Source organism: Lutra lutra, chromosome 14 (genome assembly GCF_902655055.1).
Source record: "Lutra lutra chromosome 14, mLutLut1.2, whole genome shotgun sequence".
Classification (NCBI taxonomy): Eukaryota; Metazoa; Chordata; class Mammalia; order Carnivora; family Mustelidae; genus Lutra; species Lutra lutra.
Genome location: NC_062291.1, coordinates 81,053,877 through 81,072,655, shown reverse-complemented (window position 1 = coordinate 81,072,655; position 18,779 = coordinate 81,053,877). Strand labels below are relative to the sequence as shown.

The 18,779-nt window shown below is 53.0% G+C and overlaps 1 protein-coding gene across 2 annotated transcripts in view; it reads left to right on the top strand.

The window, feature by feature from the left end:
- The first annotated feature begins 1,641 nt into the window (after positions 1–1,641).
- The window catches only part of CPXM2 (carboxypeptidase X, M14 family member 2), a 127,458-nt gene continuing 110,320 nt past the window's right edge, over positions 1,642–18,779 (top strand). Inside the window, exons 1-2 of one of the 2 annotated variants that reach the window (XM_047703219.1) lie at positions 1,642–2,022; positions 12,356–12,454. In XM_047703219.1, coding sequence (XP_047559175.1) covers positions 1,716–2,022; positions 12,356–12,454 — 406 coding nt within the window. In that variant the 5' untranslated portion in view covers positions 1,642–1,715. The remainder of the gene's footprint in view (positions 2,023–12,355; positions 12,455–18,779) is intronic. The other variant, XM_047703218.1, reaches the window with a different exon arrangement.

Below are 18,779 nucleotides of genomic sequence, written 5' to 3'. Positions count from 1 at the left end.
AAATGGAGAGGCGGGTGGTAGAAGACGGCAGCTGGCCTGGCCCAAGCCCAGCCCACTGTGTGGGCTCAAATGTGAGACTCCAGGGAAATGGGGAGGCTGGCCCGGATGCCCCGACTCAGCTCAGTGCTATCCTGGGATGTCAGGGCCCCAAGGACTGGGAAGGTGATAGCCCCAGTCTGTCCCTGGGGAAGGCAGAATGGCCCTCAAAGACCTCCCCAGCCTATTGCTAGCTAGGTTATATCCAAAATGGATTGTACAGATGTGACTGAAGTTACCTAAACGGGATTATCCTGGATGATCTGGGTGGGCACGACGTATCACTGGAGCCCTTCCTCCAACCCGAAGGAGGCAAGATGTGGCAGAAGGGGAGGTCAGAGAGCTTTGAAGCTGTGGGGCGGGGTGGGGAACGACACTCAGCATGCCAGCGCTGGCTCTGAGGTGTCAGGCCCACACACAAGGACCAGGAAGAAGTGGCTAGAACTCCTCATGGAAAGCGTAAGAAGGAATACAGACAGGCAGGAGGAGTTGAGAGTGGGGTGCTGACCGCCGGCAAGTTCTCAGGACCTGGGTGCTTCCACCTGGTGGAAGGGAACTGGGCCAGCACCCAGTGGGAGCCTGGAAGCAGGATCTGCCCCGGAGGCTCCCCTGGGAAACGCAGCCTGCTGATTTTAGCCCAGTAACATGGCTCACACTTCTAACCTGCATTGCTGTGAAGGTAATACATAGTGGTTGTTTTAAACCACTAAGTGTGCGGGACTTCATTACAGCAGCAAGAGGAAACCAATGCAGGCTTCGTTTCCCCCAATCCCAGCCTGAAGGACCGAAACAAAGTGGTCCAGGAGAGAAGGTGCTTTCTCAAAAGTGGCTGAGCTCCCGGCCCACTCAACTAGAAAACCCTCCCACGGGAGTCTGCGCTTTGGATGTAACCGAATGACCTCAGTGACTCTGAGTTCAGCAGCCCTAGGGTAACTGTGGCTTCTCTCTCTTGTACAACAGACTCCCCCTCTCAGGGGCTGGGACCCTCCAGGGTCACCAGGGCCCTGCCCTCACGGAAACTTTACTCCTTGGAGCCCTGCGGATCCCGGATCCCGGGGCTCAGGAATTCCTTATTCACTGTTCCTGAAATGGGATCACGGTCAAGTTGAGCGAGAGGTTTGCATGGTCAGTGGAGAACCGTGTCTGGTGCGGAACCAGGTGCGGAGGCAGGGTCGGAGCTGCGGTCGGGAGAGCTGGAAGCTAGGCTTCCGCCCTTAACTGGCTTTAGGACAAGGGCAATTCCTTTCTCCTGGTGGGTCGCACTTCTCCAACCTGGGAACCGGCTCGAGTTTCCTCCTGGATAGAAATTCCTTTGAGACTCTGCGGAAACAGGCGCCTAGCTGGGCAGCGGGACCGGACGAGGCTTGGAGACCTCTGATGGGATGAAGGGGCCTCAGACACCTGCCTCCAGGGCCGCCCTCGGCGGGGTCAGCGCCGGGAGGGAGGGCAGACGGAAGGGCGGGGCCGGCCCCCTGCGCCCGCCCCCGGCCCGGCCCAGCCCAGCCCGGCCCAGCCCAGCCCCGCCGTCCGGTCACACGCGCCGCCGGCCCGCCGCCTCCCGCGCCCCGTGAGCCTAGCTGCCGTCCGGGCGCCCCTGCCCCGCGCCGCCGCCCGCGCCCGCCGCCCACCCGGCGCTCCCGGCGCCCGTGACCCTGCCCGGGGCGCGGGGCGGAGCGGGCATGGCCCGCCGGGGGGCCGCCGCGCTGGCACTGGCCCTCGCGCTGCTGGCGGTGGTCCTGGCCGGGGTGGGCGCCCAGGGCGCAGCCCTCCAGGTCCCGGACTACTACGTGCAGGAGACCTGGAGCCGGGAGCCCTACTACGCGCGCCGGGAGCCGAAGCCCGAGCCCTTCTCGCCGCGGCTGCCCGCGGGGACCCGGGACGGGGAGCGGGAGCCGCGCCCGCCCGAGCCCAGGCCGCCCAAGAAGGCGACCAAGCTCAAGAAAGCTCTCAAGAGGGACAAGTTGGCCCCGGAGACCCCTCCACCAGGTAAGTAACTTTGTGTGCGGGGCGGCCCGAGGGGGCGCCCGTGACTGTCCGCCTCCCCCAGCGGCTGCCCGCTTGCCGGTGGGGACAGCTGGCTTCCAGGCCCGTGTGTGTCGGCGATGCCAGAGCCCGCGCACCCACCCATCGCGATCCTCCCCCCACTCCCCGGACTGAGTCGCTCATCCCGCTGGCCGCTTGGAACTTCCCGGACCGACCCCGGACTGCATCCCCCTCGCAGGTGGAGGTGAAGCTGTGCGGTAGGGAAGCTGCTCGCGGAGCTGGTGGCCCAGGTCTGAAGTGGGCTGGCCAGAGGCTCTTTCCGCCGGACGCCCCCTCAGGTCTTACTACAGGGCGTTTTCTTGGGAGTGAATTTACAGGGTGGCCAAGTGAAGGGCCGGCTGGCTTTGGCACAACCACCTTCTGGGGGAAAGCCCAGCAGTGGGCCTTTACCCAGCCAGCACCTCTCAGCTCCCTCCCTCCCGTGTTCTGTGGGTCCCGGGAGTCTCTGCCCAGTTGGGGCAGGATGGCAGAGCCTCTGCTGGGGAGGCTCCTGTGCCAGATGGAGGGAAAGCCCAGGGGCGCCTGGCAGCCTGCGGCGCCCGCCTTCCATCCATCCGCACACCCTTCTCCCAACCGCGCGTCTCTGCCAGCCCTGTCTTGGCAAATGACTTCCATTCCGTTTCACTCCTTGTGAAGGGGGCACTTTTTCTCTTAATTGTTTCAGATGTTCTTTGCTCAAATCGCAGGAGGCCCTGGTCCTAGTATTTCAGGGTTGGGGAATGAGCAGGATTGTAGCCAAATTCTCTGGCCTTGTAATGGCCTTCCTTGAAAGGAGATGCAGTGCTGGTGGCACCGTTACATGGCTCCTGGCATGGGAGGAATTGCTTTTGTTTGGTTAAACTCTTCAGAAAGTCAGCAGGAGGCAGCAGGAGAGGGGAGGAGGTGGGGACACAGATCTCTTGAACGTGTGGACCCATCTCAGCAGCCCCTCTGCACATGTGTGTGTGTGGGGGGAGGTGTCCTGCCATGCCCCAGTGTGTGAGCGACCCTGCCAATAGGCAGGCACTGCTATGAGTTGTGTAACCCCGAACAGAACCATCCAGAATTTCCAGAATCTTCTGGGGGAATTATGGGAATCAAGATGTGTAAAACCACAGTGGTTGAATAGCAGGAGGGAAGAGACAGTCACGTTTGTGGAACATCTGTTGGGACTCTGTTAGGAGCTTTATGTACAATTGTCTGGGCTGATTCCTTCAGTGGCGCAGAGGGCTGGGTGTTTTTATTTTACAGATGAGGGACGGTAGGCACTGACAGTTGAACTTAGTGTCCCTTGCTGGCTTGGGAGATTGGAAAGCCCTTCTGTGCCTATTTTTAACTCAAGGCCTTTCTTGCTTGGTAGTTTGAATCAGATTTGCGTGTGTTTTTGGTTTTTGGTGTCTGCTGTGTGATTAGCGCGGTGCTGGTCGGGGTGGGTGGGGACACGTATGCGGGGTTCTGGTACTTGCCGGGGGGGAGGGCAGGGGCAGTGTGGAAGGAGCCCCAGGCTGAGTCTGAAGATCACATGTCATACCTGGGTCTGGGGGCTCAGCACTCAGCTTCCTGGGACTTGGTGTCTTCGTCGGCAAAGGACGCCTGCGCCTGTCACCTCCCTTTACTTGGTCACTTGCTTTAGAAGCTTTTCCACAAAAGCTTCTAGTGTGTCAGCTTGTCCATCTCTGAGCCCTTCATTCGTTCGGCAGGTGGTTTCCAGGAACCTGTTCAATGCCAGGTGCTGGGTGAGGTCCTGGGGGTCGGGCGCACGGATCATCCTGCCCCTGTGGACCGCACAGAAGCTGGGGGGCTTTGGAAAAGGGATCACTGTTGTGCTGAGGGCCGCATTGCTAATCCCCAAACGGGAAAAGGTCCTTGGAAATTCCTAACACTCAGCTTTGAGGCTTCCTGGGAGAGCGGCCGCCCCAGGCCCACCACTCTTTTTAATGACTTGCATGGGTTTTTAAGAGCCCACCAACAAAGACAAGCGAAGTGGGACATTTATCCCCACTCAAAAATCCTGTCCTTTCCACCCCCCATGTTTTGGGGTGTTTGGCCAATGGAACCTTCTACCCTAGACTCTTAAGTGGAGGAGACTGGTTTAACAATGACTCGATCAGGGGACTTGGTGGTGGTTGTGTTCAGGGACACCATGCTGAGAAGATCCATCTTGGCATCAGACTGTCTTCCAGGTGCCATCAGGTCGTGGGGAGACATAGATGGAGGAAGGAACCTTGTACAGCAGCCTGGGGTGTGTAGCGTGGGCTTCCGGACCTGGCTTTGCGGGGTGGGTGTGCGTGTGCCCGTGCATCAGACTCTGTAGGACTAACCTGGGAGTGAGGGCTTGGATTTAAAGATGGATAAGAAGGTAAATGTGTCTATAACTACTTTAAAATCAGTCACGTGCTTTGTCGCCATAGGCGGTAACATCTTTTTTGAATAGCTCTTGTCTTGCATCAAGGCAGGTTCTGGAAGGAGTGTTGTCTTAATCCCAGAGGAAGGTCTCCTTAAGGAAACTGGGACACTGGGGACTTGATCTTGGTGTGAATTTGGCCCTGACCTGTGGCTCTTCTTTAATGCCAACACATTAAAAATGTGCAGCGGATGGCCCATGTTGACATTCTCCTGGAGGTGGCTTGGGCAGCTGGGTCTTTGGGTTAGTTGAGACCATTGCATTTTTCCATGAAGGGCCGACAGATTCCTGGAGAAGTAGAGCTCTGATATGCTCAACAGAGTGGGATCTTTTTTTTTTTTTTTTTTTTTTAAAGATTTTATTTATTTATTTGACAGACAGAGATCACAAGTAGACAGAGAGGCAGGCAGAGAGAGAGAGAGAGGGAAGCAGGCTCCCTGCTGAGCAGAGAGCCCGATGCAGGACTCGATCCCAGGACCCTGAGATCATGACCTGAGCCGAAGGCAGCGGCTTAACCCACTGAGCCACCCAGGTGCCCCAACAGAGTGGGATCTTTAAAGAAGTTGCTAATGCTTTCATTTTGAAATAATTATAAACCACAGTGAGGTCCTGTGTACCCCAGTGATGATACTTTCTGGAAACGTAGGACAGGATTTCTGTACCTTGGCAGTATGGGCATTTTGTGCCAATTGTGCATGCTCTGGGGGGTGGCAAGGAGGGGCTGTCCTGTGCACTGTGGGATGTTTGGCAGCTTCCCTGGTCTCAACCCCCTGGCTCCCGTAGCGGCCTTCTCTTAGTCGGGACAATTGAAAATGTCTCTAGATGTTGGCAGGTGTCCCTAGTGGGCTGAGGATTGCTGCTCTGTGCAGTCGCAAGACAGGAAGTTGACATTGGTACAACACTATGAACCAGATTACATACTAAACATTTCAGCAGTTTTTATGTGCACGTGTGTGTGTGTTCTCTGTGGTTTTGTCACATGTACAGGTTCCTGGAACCACTCTTAGCATCGGGATACAGACCTGACGACCTCTTATTTATTTATTTAAATTAGAGAGAGAGGGAGAGAGCACTAGAGAGAGAACAAGCACGTGTTGGGGGCAGAGGGAGAGGGAGAAGCAGGCTCCCCGCTGGGCAGAGAGCCCGATGTGGGGCTCCATCCCAGGACCCTGGGAACATGACCTGAGCCGAAGACAGATGCTTAACCGACTGAGCCACCAGGCGCCTCTGAGGATCTCTTGTTTTGAGTTTGAGTGGGACACACTCTTGGACAATTTCTGGGGTCCTCACTGTGAACATCCGTTAATCCCAGCATTTCAGAACTTGGAGGAAAACACGTGGTCATTGCACGCAAGTTCTTGTTCACTGCAGGGTTCCAACACTGGACTGCGCAGTCTCTGCTCACACATTTCCACCGATGGGCTCTTCCTACCACGTTCATTGGATGAGCAGTACTGATTGCCAGAGTGTTCTTCCTTGGTAGAGACCGGACTACCTCCTTTTTTCTAATTCCCTTTATTTGGCGATTGCCGGCCAAATTCAGTAGTTTCTAGGTCTTTGCAGTTGGAATGCTTTGGGAGCCAGGTCCCCGCTTTCCATTAGCCCAGTGTGGGGAACAGGATGGGGAGTGCATTTTTGGCATGCGGGTGGATGTGGGGTGTACTTACCTTTGTATGTCATCCCCAAATTGACGAGCTCGGTTTGTGGCCAGGTTCTTGGTAGAAAATAAAATGGAACAGAGAGGTGAACCATAATTAATATAAATCATTTGTCTTTTCCCCCCAAGGGGTCGTAAGAAACAAACAGTCCCGTGACCGACACTCTGAGTAGGTGATCTGAAGACTTTTTTCTTCCTCCTATTCCTTTTGGGTCTTGGGTTACTTTCGGTTTCCTGCTTGTTTGTTTGTTGCTTTCTTCCAGGACGGGCAAGAACGCGCCCCTGTTTTGGGGATGGGCACGCCCACGTCACACCCGCCAGCCTGGTCCACGGTCCTGAGCCCGTGGGATTTGCAGAGTGGGCGGCGAGCCGTGTGTGTTTGGATGTCTGTGCCCAGAAGCAGCGAGTTTGCGTTTTGTACCGTGTTGTGCCCCCGCCGCTGGGTGGAATAACCCAAGACTTGTTACTGGAGCGTGTGTGGTTGTGAACAAAGCCCTTTCTGTTGTGAGCAGCCGGCCAGTTGCGGGAAGGGGCCTCACTTTCCAGCTTTGGCCGGTCACTCTTCAGAGTGTCTTGTTGCGCGTGGCCTTCAGAGGGAAGCGTCTTCTCTCGGGCCCAGCTGGAGCGTGAAGATCCGGGGAATGTGCTTGTCAGGACTTCGCTGTGTATTTTACAAGCGGTCCCGGCGCCATCAGCACATGTGGACAAACAGCAAGAACTCTTTACATCGGGATATTATATGCTCGCTTGAAGAGTTAAATCCAAAGTGTTTGTCCAGATAAACTCCCTACAGAGTCCTGGGGGAAAGGACATTTAATTAAAAAAGGTTGTTTGAGGGGTACCTGCGGGGCTTAGTAGGTGAAGCATCTGCTTTTTGGCTCAGGTCATGATCCTGGGGTCCTGGGATGGAGCCCTGGCATCCGGCTCCCTGCTCAGCGGGGAGTCTGCTTCTCCTTCTGCTTCTCTCCCGGCTCGTGCTCACACTGTCTCTTTCTCTTTCAAATAAATAAATAAAATCTTAAAAAAAAAAAAGGTTGCTTGATGTGCATCGGCAAGCAGCTTTCTAAGACACTGCCTCTCTTTCCAAGACGTTTTCCAAAGTCAACTATTCATGATGGCAGTCCCTGGTCTGTGCCCGTAGTTCTAGAAGCCAGCATCTGTGCGTGGGCCTGAAGACACTCCCTTGTTAGGGAAAGCTGGGCTGGATGCCCTGGTTCTTAAAACCAGCCATCGTGTTCTCCAGTGGCCTCAGGTGTCCATGGCTGCCAGATCTCATGGCAGAGGGGGCCCTCAGTGCCAGGACAAGGGCAGCTGGGGCCCCAGAGTCGGGACTGTGGAGATGAGGCTCTCCTTTGGGTATCCCCAGTGGGGCCAGGGAGCCTGAGCACTTAGGCTTGGCATCTCCAGCCATTGCTCAGCCTGCTGTGGCCTTTCGAGGTCCCCTACCATAGCTGCCACTCTGGGATCATGGAACGCATGAAATTAGGGTATCTTTGGATGGCCCGGGGGAAGGGCTAGTGTCCATAACCGGCTGGCATCTGGTTGGCTACGCGTCCAGGCATCATAGAACGGTCGGAGGGGCACAAAACACCAACAGTGTTAATTTAAGACTGCAGCATCCCAGATTTTTATGGAATGCTTGGTCATGCAAACCACGTGTGGTTATTTGGCAGTTTGCTCAGGATTCAGAGAGAGCGGAGACTAGAATTGGCGCTGCCACTCATGGGCATGGGTGACTTCTCCAGGCCTCGGCTTCCTCACCGTGACATGGGAGGGATGAAAAAGCCATGCTCCCAGAGATGTGACGGGTCAACTTCCAGTCTCCTGTGCTCAGAGACACGGTTTGGGAGCACCTTCCACTGTCTTCCCCAGAGACCCCAGCTGGGCCAAGTCCTCGTGGGTCCTGCTCTGCACGTGGCTTGCGTTACTGGAGTTTCCTTCTCCGGGTCTTTCTCCTTCCATTTCTTCACTTGAACTTCATGAAATCCCTTCCCAGATACACACCGGCAACCAAGGCTGCATCTTGGGCTCTTTCCAGATGCAAGCCAGACTGAGACAGGCCAATGCCCACGGCGCCCTGCCCAGACCCCTGCATGTCCGCACTTGCTGCTCTTCCTGTGCTGGTTCTAGAAAAGCAAAGGGCTTCTCATTTGGTTGCAAGTCAGGAAGGTGTCTGCTGGTGCACTAGAGGTTGGGAGTGGCGGGCCCTCCCTGGGCCCTTGAGGGCGACCCAAGTTGCACAAAAGGCTGGCCCAGAGGAGCAGAGGATGGCCCCCTAGTTTCCCAGGGAAGACACAGCTAAGCAGGGAGGGGAAAGCTTTAGACTGATTGGTTGACTGGTTGATTTTGGTCTGGCCCTAGTAAAAAAGTACTTACAGTACAGCACTCGTGCCCCCATCTCCACCCCAGACCTTCAAGGTTACTGATGAACAGAGGCAAACATCTCATTCAACCATTCAACCTGCCTTTCAGGATCTACCCGCTCCCTTGATTCCTGTTTCCGCCAATCCCTTGACTTTCTCAGAAGCAGATGAGACACAGCCTGTTCCCTTCTGGCGTCATGGCCCTTGGCCTGCGCACGGCCACACAGAGCACGCGTTTCTAACCCCTGCTGCTGAGGCTTTCCCGTCCACCCGCGCCGTCCCACTGGCCATCTCTCGAAAGGGTTCTCTGCTGACGTGCCTGTGTCGTGGGGCTTTAGAAAGCCCTGATTGCTGTCTGGCCTGAGAGACTGCATTTCTGGGCAGCCCCCGAGAACCTGCCCTGTGTTCAGGTGAGGCCGTCCTTCTCCTGCAGGTTCCTTAGCAAGAGGCAGGAGAGGAGCCTTGGGCCCTGGACGGACTCCTGCACAAGAGAGAGTGCAGATGCCATGGGGCTGGAATTTCCTAGGGAAAATGCAAATATGCAGCAAAGAATTTTTTCGGTTCCTGCGGGGAGTGGAGGGGTTGCTACTATAAGCTCCTTGTATAGAGAGGGGGAAAAATAGTTTCCTATCAACCCAGAAGCATGATGTTTACCACCATAGACCAGAATAGAACATGTGGCCCGCATCGGCACTTTGCTGGCTACTTTTAAGGAATTCAGTTTTGTCACGCAGCCCAGATGGAGTTGTTGATCTCCTTCTCGGCAGGCTTCTTCCACTGGACGGTCTTCTCTCATCTCTGCCGACCGTCTGCGGCCTTTCTTGCGGTGAGAGAGGACGGGTCTGGGGAGGGCCTCGCCCTGAAGTCCGCTTCCACTCTGTCCCCATCTGTAAAGGCGCGTTCATTGCACCTTTCCTGCCCTCAGTGGCAAGTTGCCGAGGTCCAATGTTGTAATCCTGGTGAGGAGGCCGCCTTGCAGGCTGGGAATCAGGCTCCACGTGGGAGCCGTGTTTCTGCAGCCGCTGGGTTGGCGCTCTGTGATGCGCGGGGACTCGATGGCGAACCCCTGACAGAAGGACAGACAGTGGCTTCTGTTTGGTGGTTGCTGCACGCTCTACACAGCCCCGAGCGCTGGATGCATATTGTTTGTTTCCCCCACAAAGCGCCCACGGAAGCAGGTACTTGTCTTGTTGATGAGGGAATGTGGCTGCTCGAGAGGAGAGGTGACGTGGGTCATCCGAGGTCAGTGCAGTGGTCCGTGCAGTGGCAGAGTCCAGCGGCCGTGGGCTGGGACTGGATCTGACGGCCCTCCAGGAGCTGGAAGTGCGCCCCCTAGAGGAGGTGGCAGGGTCTCTACCTGTGGTCTCTGCCCCTTTGCCACCCCCTCCCGGCTTCTGTTCCCCACATCTCAGACCCCTGGGGAGTCAGACTCTCAGAGCTTTGACATCTGCCTTGCATCTGGGCCTTTGGTGGCTGCCCAGAGCCGCATGGGGACGTGTGTCAAGGGCGTGGATCTGGCACACGGTGGCGGGGGGCGGGGTGCACTGAGGCTGAGGGTGTTACCAGGCCATGGTCCGTGGTCTTTGACCCTTGCCTCCTGTGTTGGGATGGAGGCTCCAGAGAGGTTTCCCTGGGAAACAGAAGGCTTGCAGCCAATGGCTGACTTCTGCGGAAGGTTGGGATGGAACATTCTTTTCCAGAACTTTGGCTTTTTCCTCACATATTTTGTAAAACTTCATTCCCCCTTTAACATCTTATCTTTCCGCCAAATCAGGCTCCACATTCTTAAAAGTGATGGTACCAGTTTTTCTGAGCAATCCAGATCTTTACAGACCCGAGTCAGGCCCCTTCAGAAGGGGCCATCTTTGGAGGTCACCGGCCATGACGTTCTGACCCACAGAAACGGGACAGGTGCTGAGGTGACATCAGGCTGATGTCAGATGCTCCTGGGTCCTCTGGGTCTTCCTCTGGCCTTTCTGAGCATTTTGGTGTTTTGACTTTCTGGACCTGAGGGGAACACGTACATGAAAAATGAATGATACTCCCAGCAGGCATTGCCCCAGAAGATGATGGAGAGAGCAGTACTCTTGGCTGGACCCAATGTGGCCTTTGGATTGTTTGAAGAGTAAAGGTTTTCTTGATAAGTATCTTTTTTGGGGGCGGGGAAGGAAGACCGTAGAACAGTCTGAAATGATTCATTAATTGGCACTCAGTCCACTAAATGTTTTTTGTATTTCAACTTGCTTTTTAAAGTCCAAACTAAGTATCCTTCCCTTGTCCCTTCTCTAATTTTTGTCTGTTTGTCATTCAGTGACTCATTAGTATGTCCATTCACTCATTCATCTTGGCTTATTCTGCACCAGACTCCAGAGACAGAGCAGGAAGCAAAACTAGACACAGTCCCTGCCCTCGCTAATAGACCAGCATATGTTACGTGTTACATGCTCTTGGTGCTACACAGCACAAGTGTGTGGACTGACAGTAGGGGCTGCTCGTGCCCTGCCCAGGCCTTCTTCCTGCAGGTACACCCATCTTCCAGCTGTGGGGTTCTTGACTGCAGTGGCTCATAGCTGATGCCTTCTCTGGAACATTGCTCCTGGAAGCCTGGTTCTCACACCCCAGTTGGTCCATCTGTAGCCAGAGGCTAACCAGCAGTATAAAAGGTGGCTTCTTTTCCCAAGGTGGGGACAATGATGTGTGTAGTTCCCGCTGCAGAGCTCCCCATGGGATCAGACTGAGCCAGCCTCTGGCTAAGAGGTAGGACAGCCTTACTTAGCTCCTTCCTCTGCCCTATCCTGCTTCTCCCTCCGCTTTCCCTTTAGAGCCCTCCCCCAGTATATCATGTGCATCTGAACCCCTGCATCAAGCTCTGCTTAGAGGCAACTTGACCTAAGATGGGTGTTATCAGAGCCCACCAAAGGAGGCATTGATTTAGGTGGGGAGTTCAGGAGAGCCAAAAGAGGAGATGCCAGAGCTGAGATTTGCAAGATTAGTGGGAGTTAATGAGACAGAGATGAATGGAAGGGTGCTCCAGGAGGAGGGAATAGCACATGACCTGAAGGCGGCAAAGAGGCTGGTGTTTCAGGAGTAGAGAGAGGGAGCTCAGTGTGAGAAGAAGCTGAAGGGGCCAGAAGCATGAGCAGGTAGCCTTCCTAGGCCCTGGTAAGGATCTCTCCAGTTGGTTAGGAGCGCCACCCCCCACTCCCACCCCCAGGTACCCAGCCAGGGCCCTTGGAGAGAATTGGAAGGAGGAGCCCAGCATGGTGGGAAATGCTAACTCTGGGGTCAGGAGTCCAGAGTTCCCGCTCTGTTTTATCAGTTAGGTGTGCTGTCGCTCTCTGGGCCCCAGAGTGGGTGAAAGTACTACCACGGTATTTTTGCATTCTTAGAATAGTGTTGACTGACAAGTGTACATTGTCTTTATTAAGAGTATTTCTTTCTTTCTTTCAATTTAATTTACTTTTATTTAATTTCAGTTAATTAACATATCATGTATTATGGGTTTCAGAGGTACAGTTCAGTAATTCAGTAATCAATCGCATATAACACCCAATGCTCATTACGTCACGTGCCCTCCTTAGTACCCATCACCCAGCTACCCCAGCCCCCACACACCTCCCTTTCCTTGACCCTCAGTTTGTGTCCTATGGTTAAGAGTCTTTTAGGTTTGTCTCCCCATCTGAAGGAGAGTTCATTTCCCCGGGTGTTCACAATAACACGCTCCTATAATCTCCAGCAAGCACCTCAGAGTCCAGAGTGCCATCCCTGGGGACAGGGGATGCAGAGGGGGCAGATGCTGCTTTGCAGAAGATGGTTGAGCTCTCCCCATGGGACGTATGTGGAAGTAAAGGCATTTCTCTCTCTCCTTTTTAGGTAAAAATAGCAACAGAAAAGGCGTGAGAACCAAGAGCTCTGAGAAGGTTGCCAGTGATGATCACAGCGTTCCCGTGGCCCGTGACGATGTCAGAGAGAGTGAGTGAGGCTCTGTGGAGAAGCTCCTGCTGGTTCCATCACCGGCCCAGGGAGGGCGGTGGCCCCTGGAGCACCTGGCAGCCGCAGATGCCCCCTGGGGCTGCCTGGGGTGTCTGGCGGCCTCTCTGGCCTCTCCTTTTGCCATTACCATTTCGGGGTGCAGATTTTCCCAGCCTCCCTGTCCTCTGCAGCCACAGTCATCCACATCTTTTCCCCATTGGCTCAAATGAAGTCATTTCTGAATCTCCCAGAGCCCTGGGTTGCCTTCCTGGACCCTTCCACTTCCCCCACTCCAACCCCAAAACAATCTCATTTCCTTTCTTGTGGGGCCTCAGAGCTGCCCATGTATATTGCATGTACATTTCTTATCTTCCAACCAGACCCCGGGGCCTCTGGAGTCAGAGTAAGTTTTCCATTTACAAGCCCCATGATGCTGGTCTTGGGGTCTTACTCCCTTGTAAAAATATTAGTCTTTTAATTATTTACTTTAGGATGGTCGAAGTCATTACTCCTAGACTCCTGGGCCAACTCTGGCCCATTTGCAATAGCGCTTACTAGACTGACTACTAGCATTATGATTATTGTCTGTGACGCTCTGGTATCCAGGATCACATGTCTGCAAACGCTGATAGTGTTTGTAAAATGCTTCTGCTCTCCGTAGCTTCAGGTCCGGCAAGGGGTCTCACCTTTGGTATCGACCCATGCCTCTCTCTGAATATCGGTGGACATTCCTGGTGTCATCAACATTGTGCATCTTTTATGGATAAGGAGGACGAGACTTGGTAGTTTGTGCCCTTTGCCTGTGGTTATGCAGCCTCTAAGTGGCAATGGGGATTTGAACCCAAGATTTTCTAGGCTTTCTGCTCAGGAGGACAGCGGCTTAAATAAACACAGCATCTCACAAATTTGCATTTCTGGAGGCAGGGTCCGAGGTCAGCTGCCGTGTGAGCCCATGCACTATGTCACAGCCTCGACTGTCCTAAAGGGAATGCTCTGTTCCCTTAGGCAGTGGTTGGGGTATGTGTTTCTAACCAAAGCTCACCGTCAGAGCCATCAAAGGTATGATTAGGAGTGCGTCCTAAAATAAACATGGAAATTCAGCAACAGTCACATTCTGCAGTCACTTAACAACCGAGCATTATATTCTGTCTTAAAGTCTCAGGCCTGCAGGGCACCCGTGGGCATCGGGGCAGGGTGGGTGGGGATGTTGAAGACACATGTGATGTGGAGCTGTGTTTCTGCTTATTCACCTGGTGAACCCTGGTGACCTTTGGGGTCTCAACAGATGGGTGGTAATAAAACTCCCACCTCCGGTGGGCCTTGGGCATGACTTCCGTCCCCTTGTCCCAGCAGGCTGACTGGAAGACGAGCTGTTCCTCTAGGACCCCAGATGCCCCAGGGCAGGGCAGCTCCCAGCCTCTGTTCTCTGGGCTCTCACTCCCATCCTACTTGGGCCTCAGAATCCCTTATTGTCTTGTTAATATTTATATGCTTTAAACATTGAAAAAATATTCTGCCTAGGTCTTCTTTTTTTTTTTTTTTAGCTTCATCACAAGGGTTGGTTTGAATTATTTTAGTTATTGGCAGAATTGGAAGTTATTAATATTTGGGGAAGCATTTTCAAAGAGAGTTTTCAAGGCCCATTTATTGACACACACACGAACACACACATGCTACCCCACGCGGAATTGCTCCCCAGGCCTTGGCCTCAGAGCTCTTTCTGAAGGGGCTGAGGTCCCTGGTCTCCGGGACAGCCACTGTGGCTCTGATTCACTGAGTGCTCGATGAGTGACTCTGGTCTACGAAATTTGTTTACATTGCTCTTTTGTTAAAATAAGCTTGAAAAATCGGGATGACGCAGGAGGGCAGAGATGCCATGGGGGGCTGTGAAATGTAATACGGAAGGGACAGAGAGGACTGTGGCTGGGGAGGCAGACAGCACAGCAGTTAGGGACGCTGGCTGGGGTGAGGCAGGGGCGCCTGGGGCGTGGTGCTGGGTGGAACGGGGCCTCAGATCCATAGCCGGGCGCTCTCAGGACCCTGTGCTCAGCCTCCTCTGTGTCTCTGCTCTGGTCTCCCTTGGGGGGCTTGCTGGAGAGGTGGCAGCATGAAGGGGTTGGGTGGCCAGTGGAACGGACATGCCCTATATTGTGCCCAAGGTGGCAGATGGAGATGTGACCCGCTTCATTTTCAAGGTGGTGGGTGGCACAGATATTAACACACACCCCCCTCAACACACACACTGGTTATGTGAGCAGATAACATCGTGAGTTTGCATCAGATGCAGACTCTCCCCTTAGGAACTTTCGCTTTGAGGGCGAGAACGCGTAACGGGCTGAAGAGCACCGTCCGCTCGGGCAGGTTCCGAAATGCATCTTGGATGTTGTCCCAAAGTCACTGGTGCAGCTGGCTGACTTATTGCTCTAGCTCTTCCCCTCTCCTTGGGTCCAGCCCTTTGCCGTGTGACTCTTCCATGCCCTCGCTAAAAGGTCAGGGCCCCTTGGCTCCGGGCCGCGTCTGCAGGAGTGCGGGGCCGTGCCCAGGGGCCCGCCGTGAGCCGAGGACCTGGGAGAACTTGCTTGTTTCTATTCGCTTCTCACTTCTGGCCTCTGCCTCCTGCCCCCGCAGCCAGACGGGCTAGTTTCTCACACCGCGTCCCGTGCTGAAGCCCATGGTTCACGTGTTTTCTCCAAAGGGACCTGGAGCAGTGTCTAAGCGGATGGCGGAGAGGACGGCTTTGGGTCAGGCTCTACTCTCACTGCCCGTGCGACCCCGGACGAGTTCCTCCGTTCTCTGGGACTCCCTTTCCTCCTCCACAAGAGTGGGGACAGATGCCTTTACAGGGCTATTTTGAAGACTCAGGATTGTCTGAAGGGTGCAGCACACAGCCCACAGCAAGCCCTCAGTGAGAATTAGCGATGCCTTTTATTTGCCATCTGTGTGGTTCCTTTTTTTTTTTTTTTTTTTTTTTTGTGCCTCAGTTAGAGGACTTGGCAGATATTTTTAAAGGATCAGATCATAAATACATGGTTTATTGGCCAAGAAGCAAAATTGAGGATATTATGTCATTACTTAAATAACCATTTAAAATGTGATCATTAAAAAAATACAAAACGGGCACCTGGGTGGCTCAGTGGGTTAAAGCCTCTGCCTTCGGCTCAGGTCATGATCCCAGGGTCCTGGGATCGAGCCCCACATCGGGCTCTCTGCTTGGCAGTGAGCCTGCTTCCCTGTCTCTCTCTCTGCCTGCCTCTCTGCCTACTTGTGATCTCTGTCTGTCAAATAAATAAATAATAAAAATCTTAAAAAAAACCCAAAAACTATTCTTACCTCTTTGGCCATACAGACACAGGTGGTGGCCTGGACCTGGCCATCCCAGGGGCTGAGGCTTGCCCACCCTGTCTCAGAACTTCACTTTTCTGCAAACACTGCCTCCAGGAAGACTGCCCTGATCACCTCTCTTTCATTTCCCTACACCTCCTCCTCAGAGTCCCAGTCCCTTCCTGTCTCACGTCCTCATGATCCCTGCAGGCAGCTCTTCTCCTCTGTGAGGCTGAGTAGTCAAGAGCTTAGTCTCCCCTGCCTCTTCTCAGGAGACACCCGGACTTGGAGCAGCACTCGACAAAACTGGCAGGCTCATTTATTGAACACCTGCCCTGTGTTGCACTAGTGTTCTGGGCTCCAGAGCAGGTGTTGAACGTACGTTCCAGTGGCTTCTTCACAACCCAGAAGGGCAGGGCTGGCCTCCACAGGAAAAGCTCTTGGATCTGTAGGAGAGGAACGTGATTTCCCACCATCATAGAAGTAGAACGCTTTTCCCAAAGTGATGCACGTTGGTGAATGGGAGCTTCCTCATGCCTGGGCTGGGTGAGAATCGAGGCATCAGCCAGGTAGCATGCTAGGGGGTTGACCCCCTGTGTGTGTGTGTGTGTGTGTGTGTGTGTGTGTGTGTGTGTGTGAGACACTTGAGAGTTTTTCACTGTAGCAGAGACAGTTGGTTTTTCATCCATGCCCATGTTGTGAGCCTTTCCCCGGTGTTGGCTGGCTCGGTGCCTCTTGGGGGCTCAGCTCTGGTCTCCCTCAGGCATCTGGCACAGCTGTTGAGGGCAGGGGAGGGAGTCCTGGCTGACCTGGAAGATGCTATGATACACGGTTACATCTCTGGGGGTATTTCAGATCCTTCTGGAAGTGGGAGGGGAGGCGAGTAGCCAAAATTGAGACAGGGTCACATCCATCTTGGACCCGCCTCTCTTGGGAATTCTGATGGATGTGGGCAGTTGGGACACCAAGGGTTCCTCCACGCCTGGCTAGCTCCCCCACTTTCCACTTTGTCTCAAACATGCCTAGAAAGTTATTCTTCAGTCTCTAATGTGAAACGTGTCTCATGAGGATTTTCTGGCCTGCCTTTGCAATGGAGAGAGATTTCTTTTGTTCTTCCAATGGTTTTGTGGCAGGGCCTTCACTGGGTTCCATTAGGGGTCCTGGCCTAGCTGCTGCCTGCGAGTGTAAAGTGAGTTCTGTTAATGCCGTGTGGGCAGTGTGGCGAGTCTGGGCCACAGGCTGTAGAAGCTTTGGTTCGGAACCCGGGCCATGGCGGGCTTGCTGGGGTAGAAATACCTCCCAGAGAAGGGGTCAGGGCCCAGAGCTCTGATGTGCTCAGGAGCACCTGTGGGCTCCACTCATTTCTATCACCCAGCTGACCCCAGGGTGGGGGTTTCTGGGCGACCAAGTTCACAGGAGTCCATTTATAGAGTAGAAATTCTAGCTGCACCTCTTCTGAGTCTGTGTCGCCGAGGCCAGCACACGTGCTTCTTGTTGCTGGTCGGACTTTGCTCCTGTGACAATCTGCCCATCTTCTTTCCATCTTCTCAGCCCTTCTGCGACGAGATCCTCTTCTTTACTTATGGGTTGCTGACTCAGGATGGAGTTAGCAGAAAACCGAGTTTGCCATGTCATACCCTAAAACTGAAAAAAAAAATAATTAGAAACTTAACTCAAAGTGGAAGCTATTCTAAAATAGATTTCTTTCCTGGCTTACAAAACATTTTGACTATGAAAGTAGTGGATGCACTTTGTAGAAAATGTGGAAGATATATAAAAACAAAGAAGGGAATAAAACAAACCCATAGTCTTATCTTCCAGGGATAATCACAGTCAGCATCTGGAGTCTCTCTCTCCAATCTTGTCTCTCCGTGTGTGTGTGTGTGTGTGTGTGTGTGCACGCGCGTGCACATGCATGCATCAGGAACAAATTCCAGGTATGTGTGTAGATGACACGCACACTTTCTACAATATTGAACTAGTCTTGCTTTGTAACCTTCTAGTCTCAGTTCATGTGCTACTGTTATGTTCTTAGGTCATCAAATACCCTTTTAGGGCATGATGTGAAGTGGTTTCCATTTTAGGTGGAGTCGTAACTGACTGTTCTTCCCAGGCTGTGAACATTTCCACACTCCTCCTTCTGTCTGTCTTTGCTCGCTCGCCCCTTGCACTCATGCTTCTGGAAGAGGAACCGCAGAGTCATCACTGCTCTCTTGAAAGGTTTATGCAACAGGGGTAATAATTAGACATACCTGTAAGATTGGGGTAAGTATTTAATAAGGTAACTTGAATAAACAGTGACTTGACCAATGGGTTCCATCGTGGAAACTTCGTATCGGTCATTCATTTGGGCACCTGAGCTTGACACATTTTTTAAAAACCTGTAACAGTGCAGGAACACAGACTGATCTATTCCTTGAAAGTTATAGAGAACGGGACTCTGAATTCTTTGAAACTAGGCATTTTCCATTCAAGGAGTTCTTTGATATATCTCCTTTCTTTCATGGTAATTGATCAGATTTTCTATTCTTTCTTTATTTTTTTAAAGACAAGTTTTTTTTTAAAGATTTTATTTATTTACTTGACAGAGATCACAGGTAGGCAGAGAGAGGCAGGCAGAGAGAGAGGAGGAAGCCTGCTGAGCAGAGAGCCTGATGCGGGGCTCGATCCTAGGATCCTGAGATCATGACCTGAGCCGAAGGTAGAGGCTTTAACCTACTGAGCCACTCAGGCACCCCAGATTTCCTATTCTTTTAGTTAATTTTGATAAGGTTTACTTGGAAGACATTGTCATTCTGTTGATATATTTTCTTTTTGCCATTTATGTACTTACGCTTTGTAATATGTCAGCCAATTTACTTATTTATTTTAGAGAAGTTTTTGATTTTGGATTTAGAAAAAAAATAAAGGCAGAATACAGAGAGTTCCTATATATCTCTGCTCCTCCTCTCGGTTCCCTTATTATTAACCTCTTGGGAATTTTGACCCGTTCTTCGTAACTGAA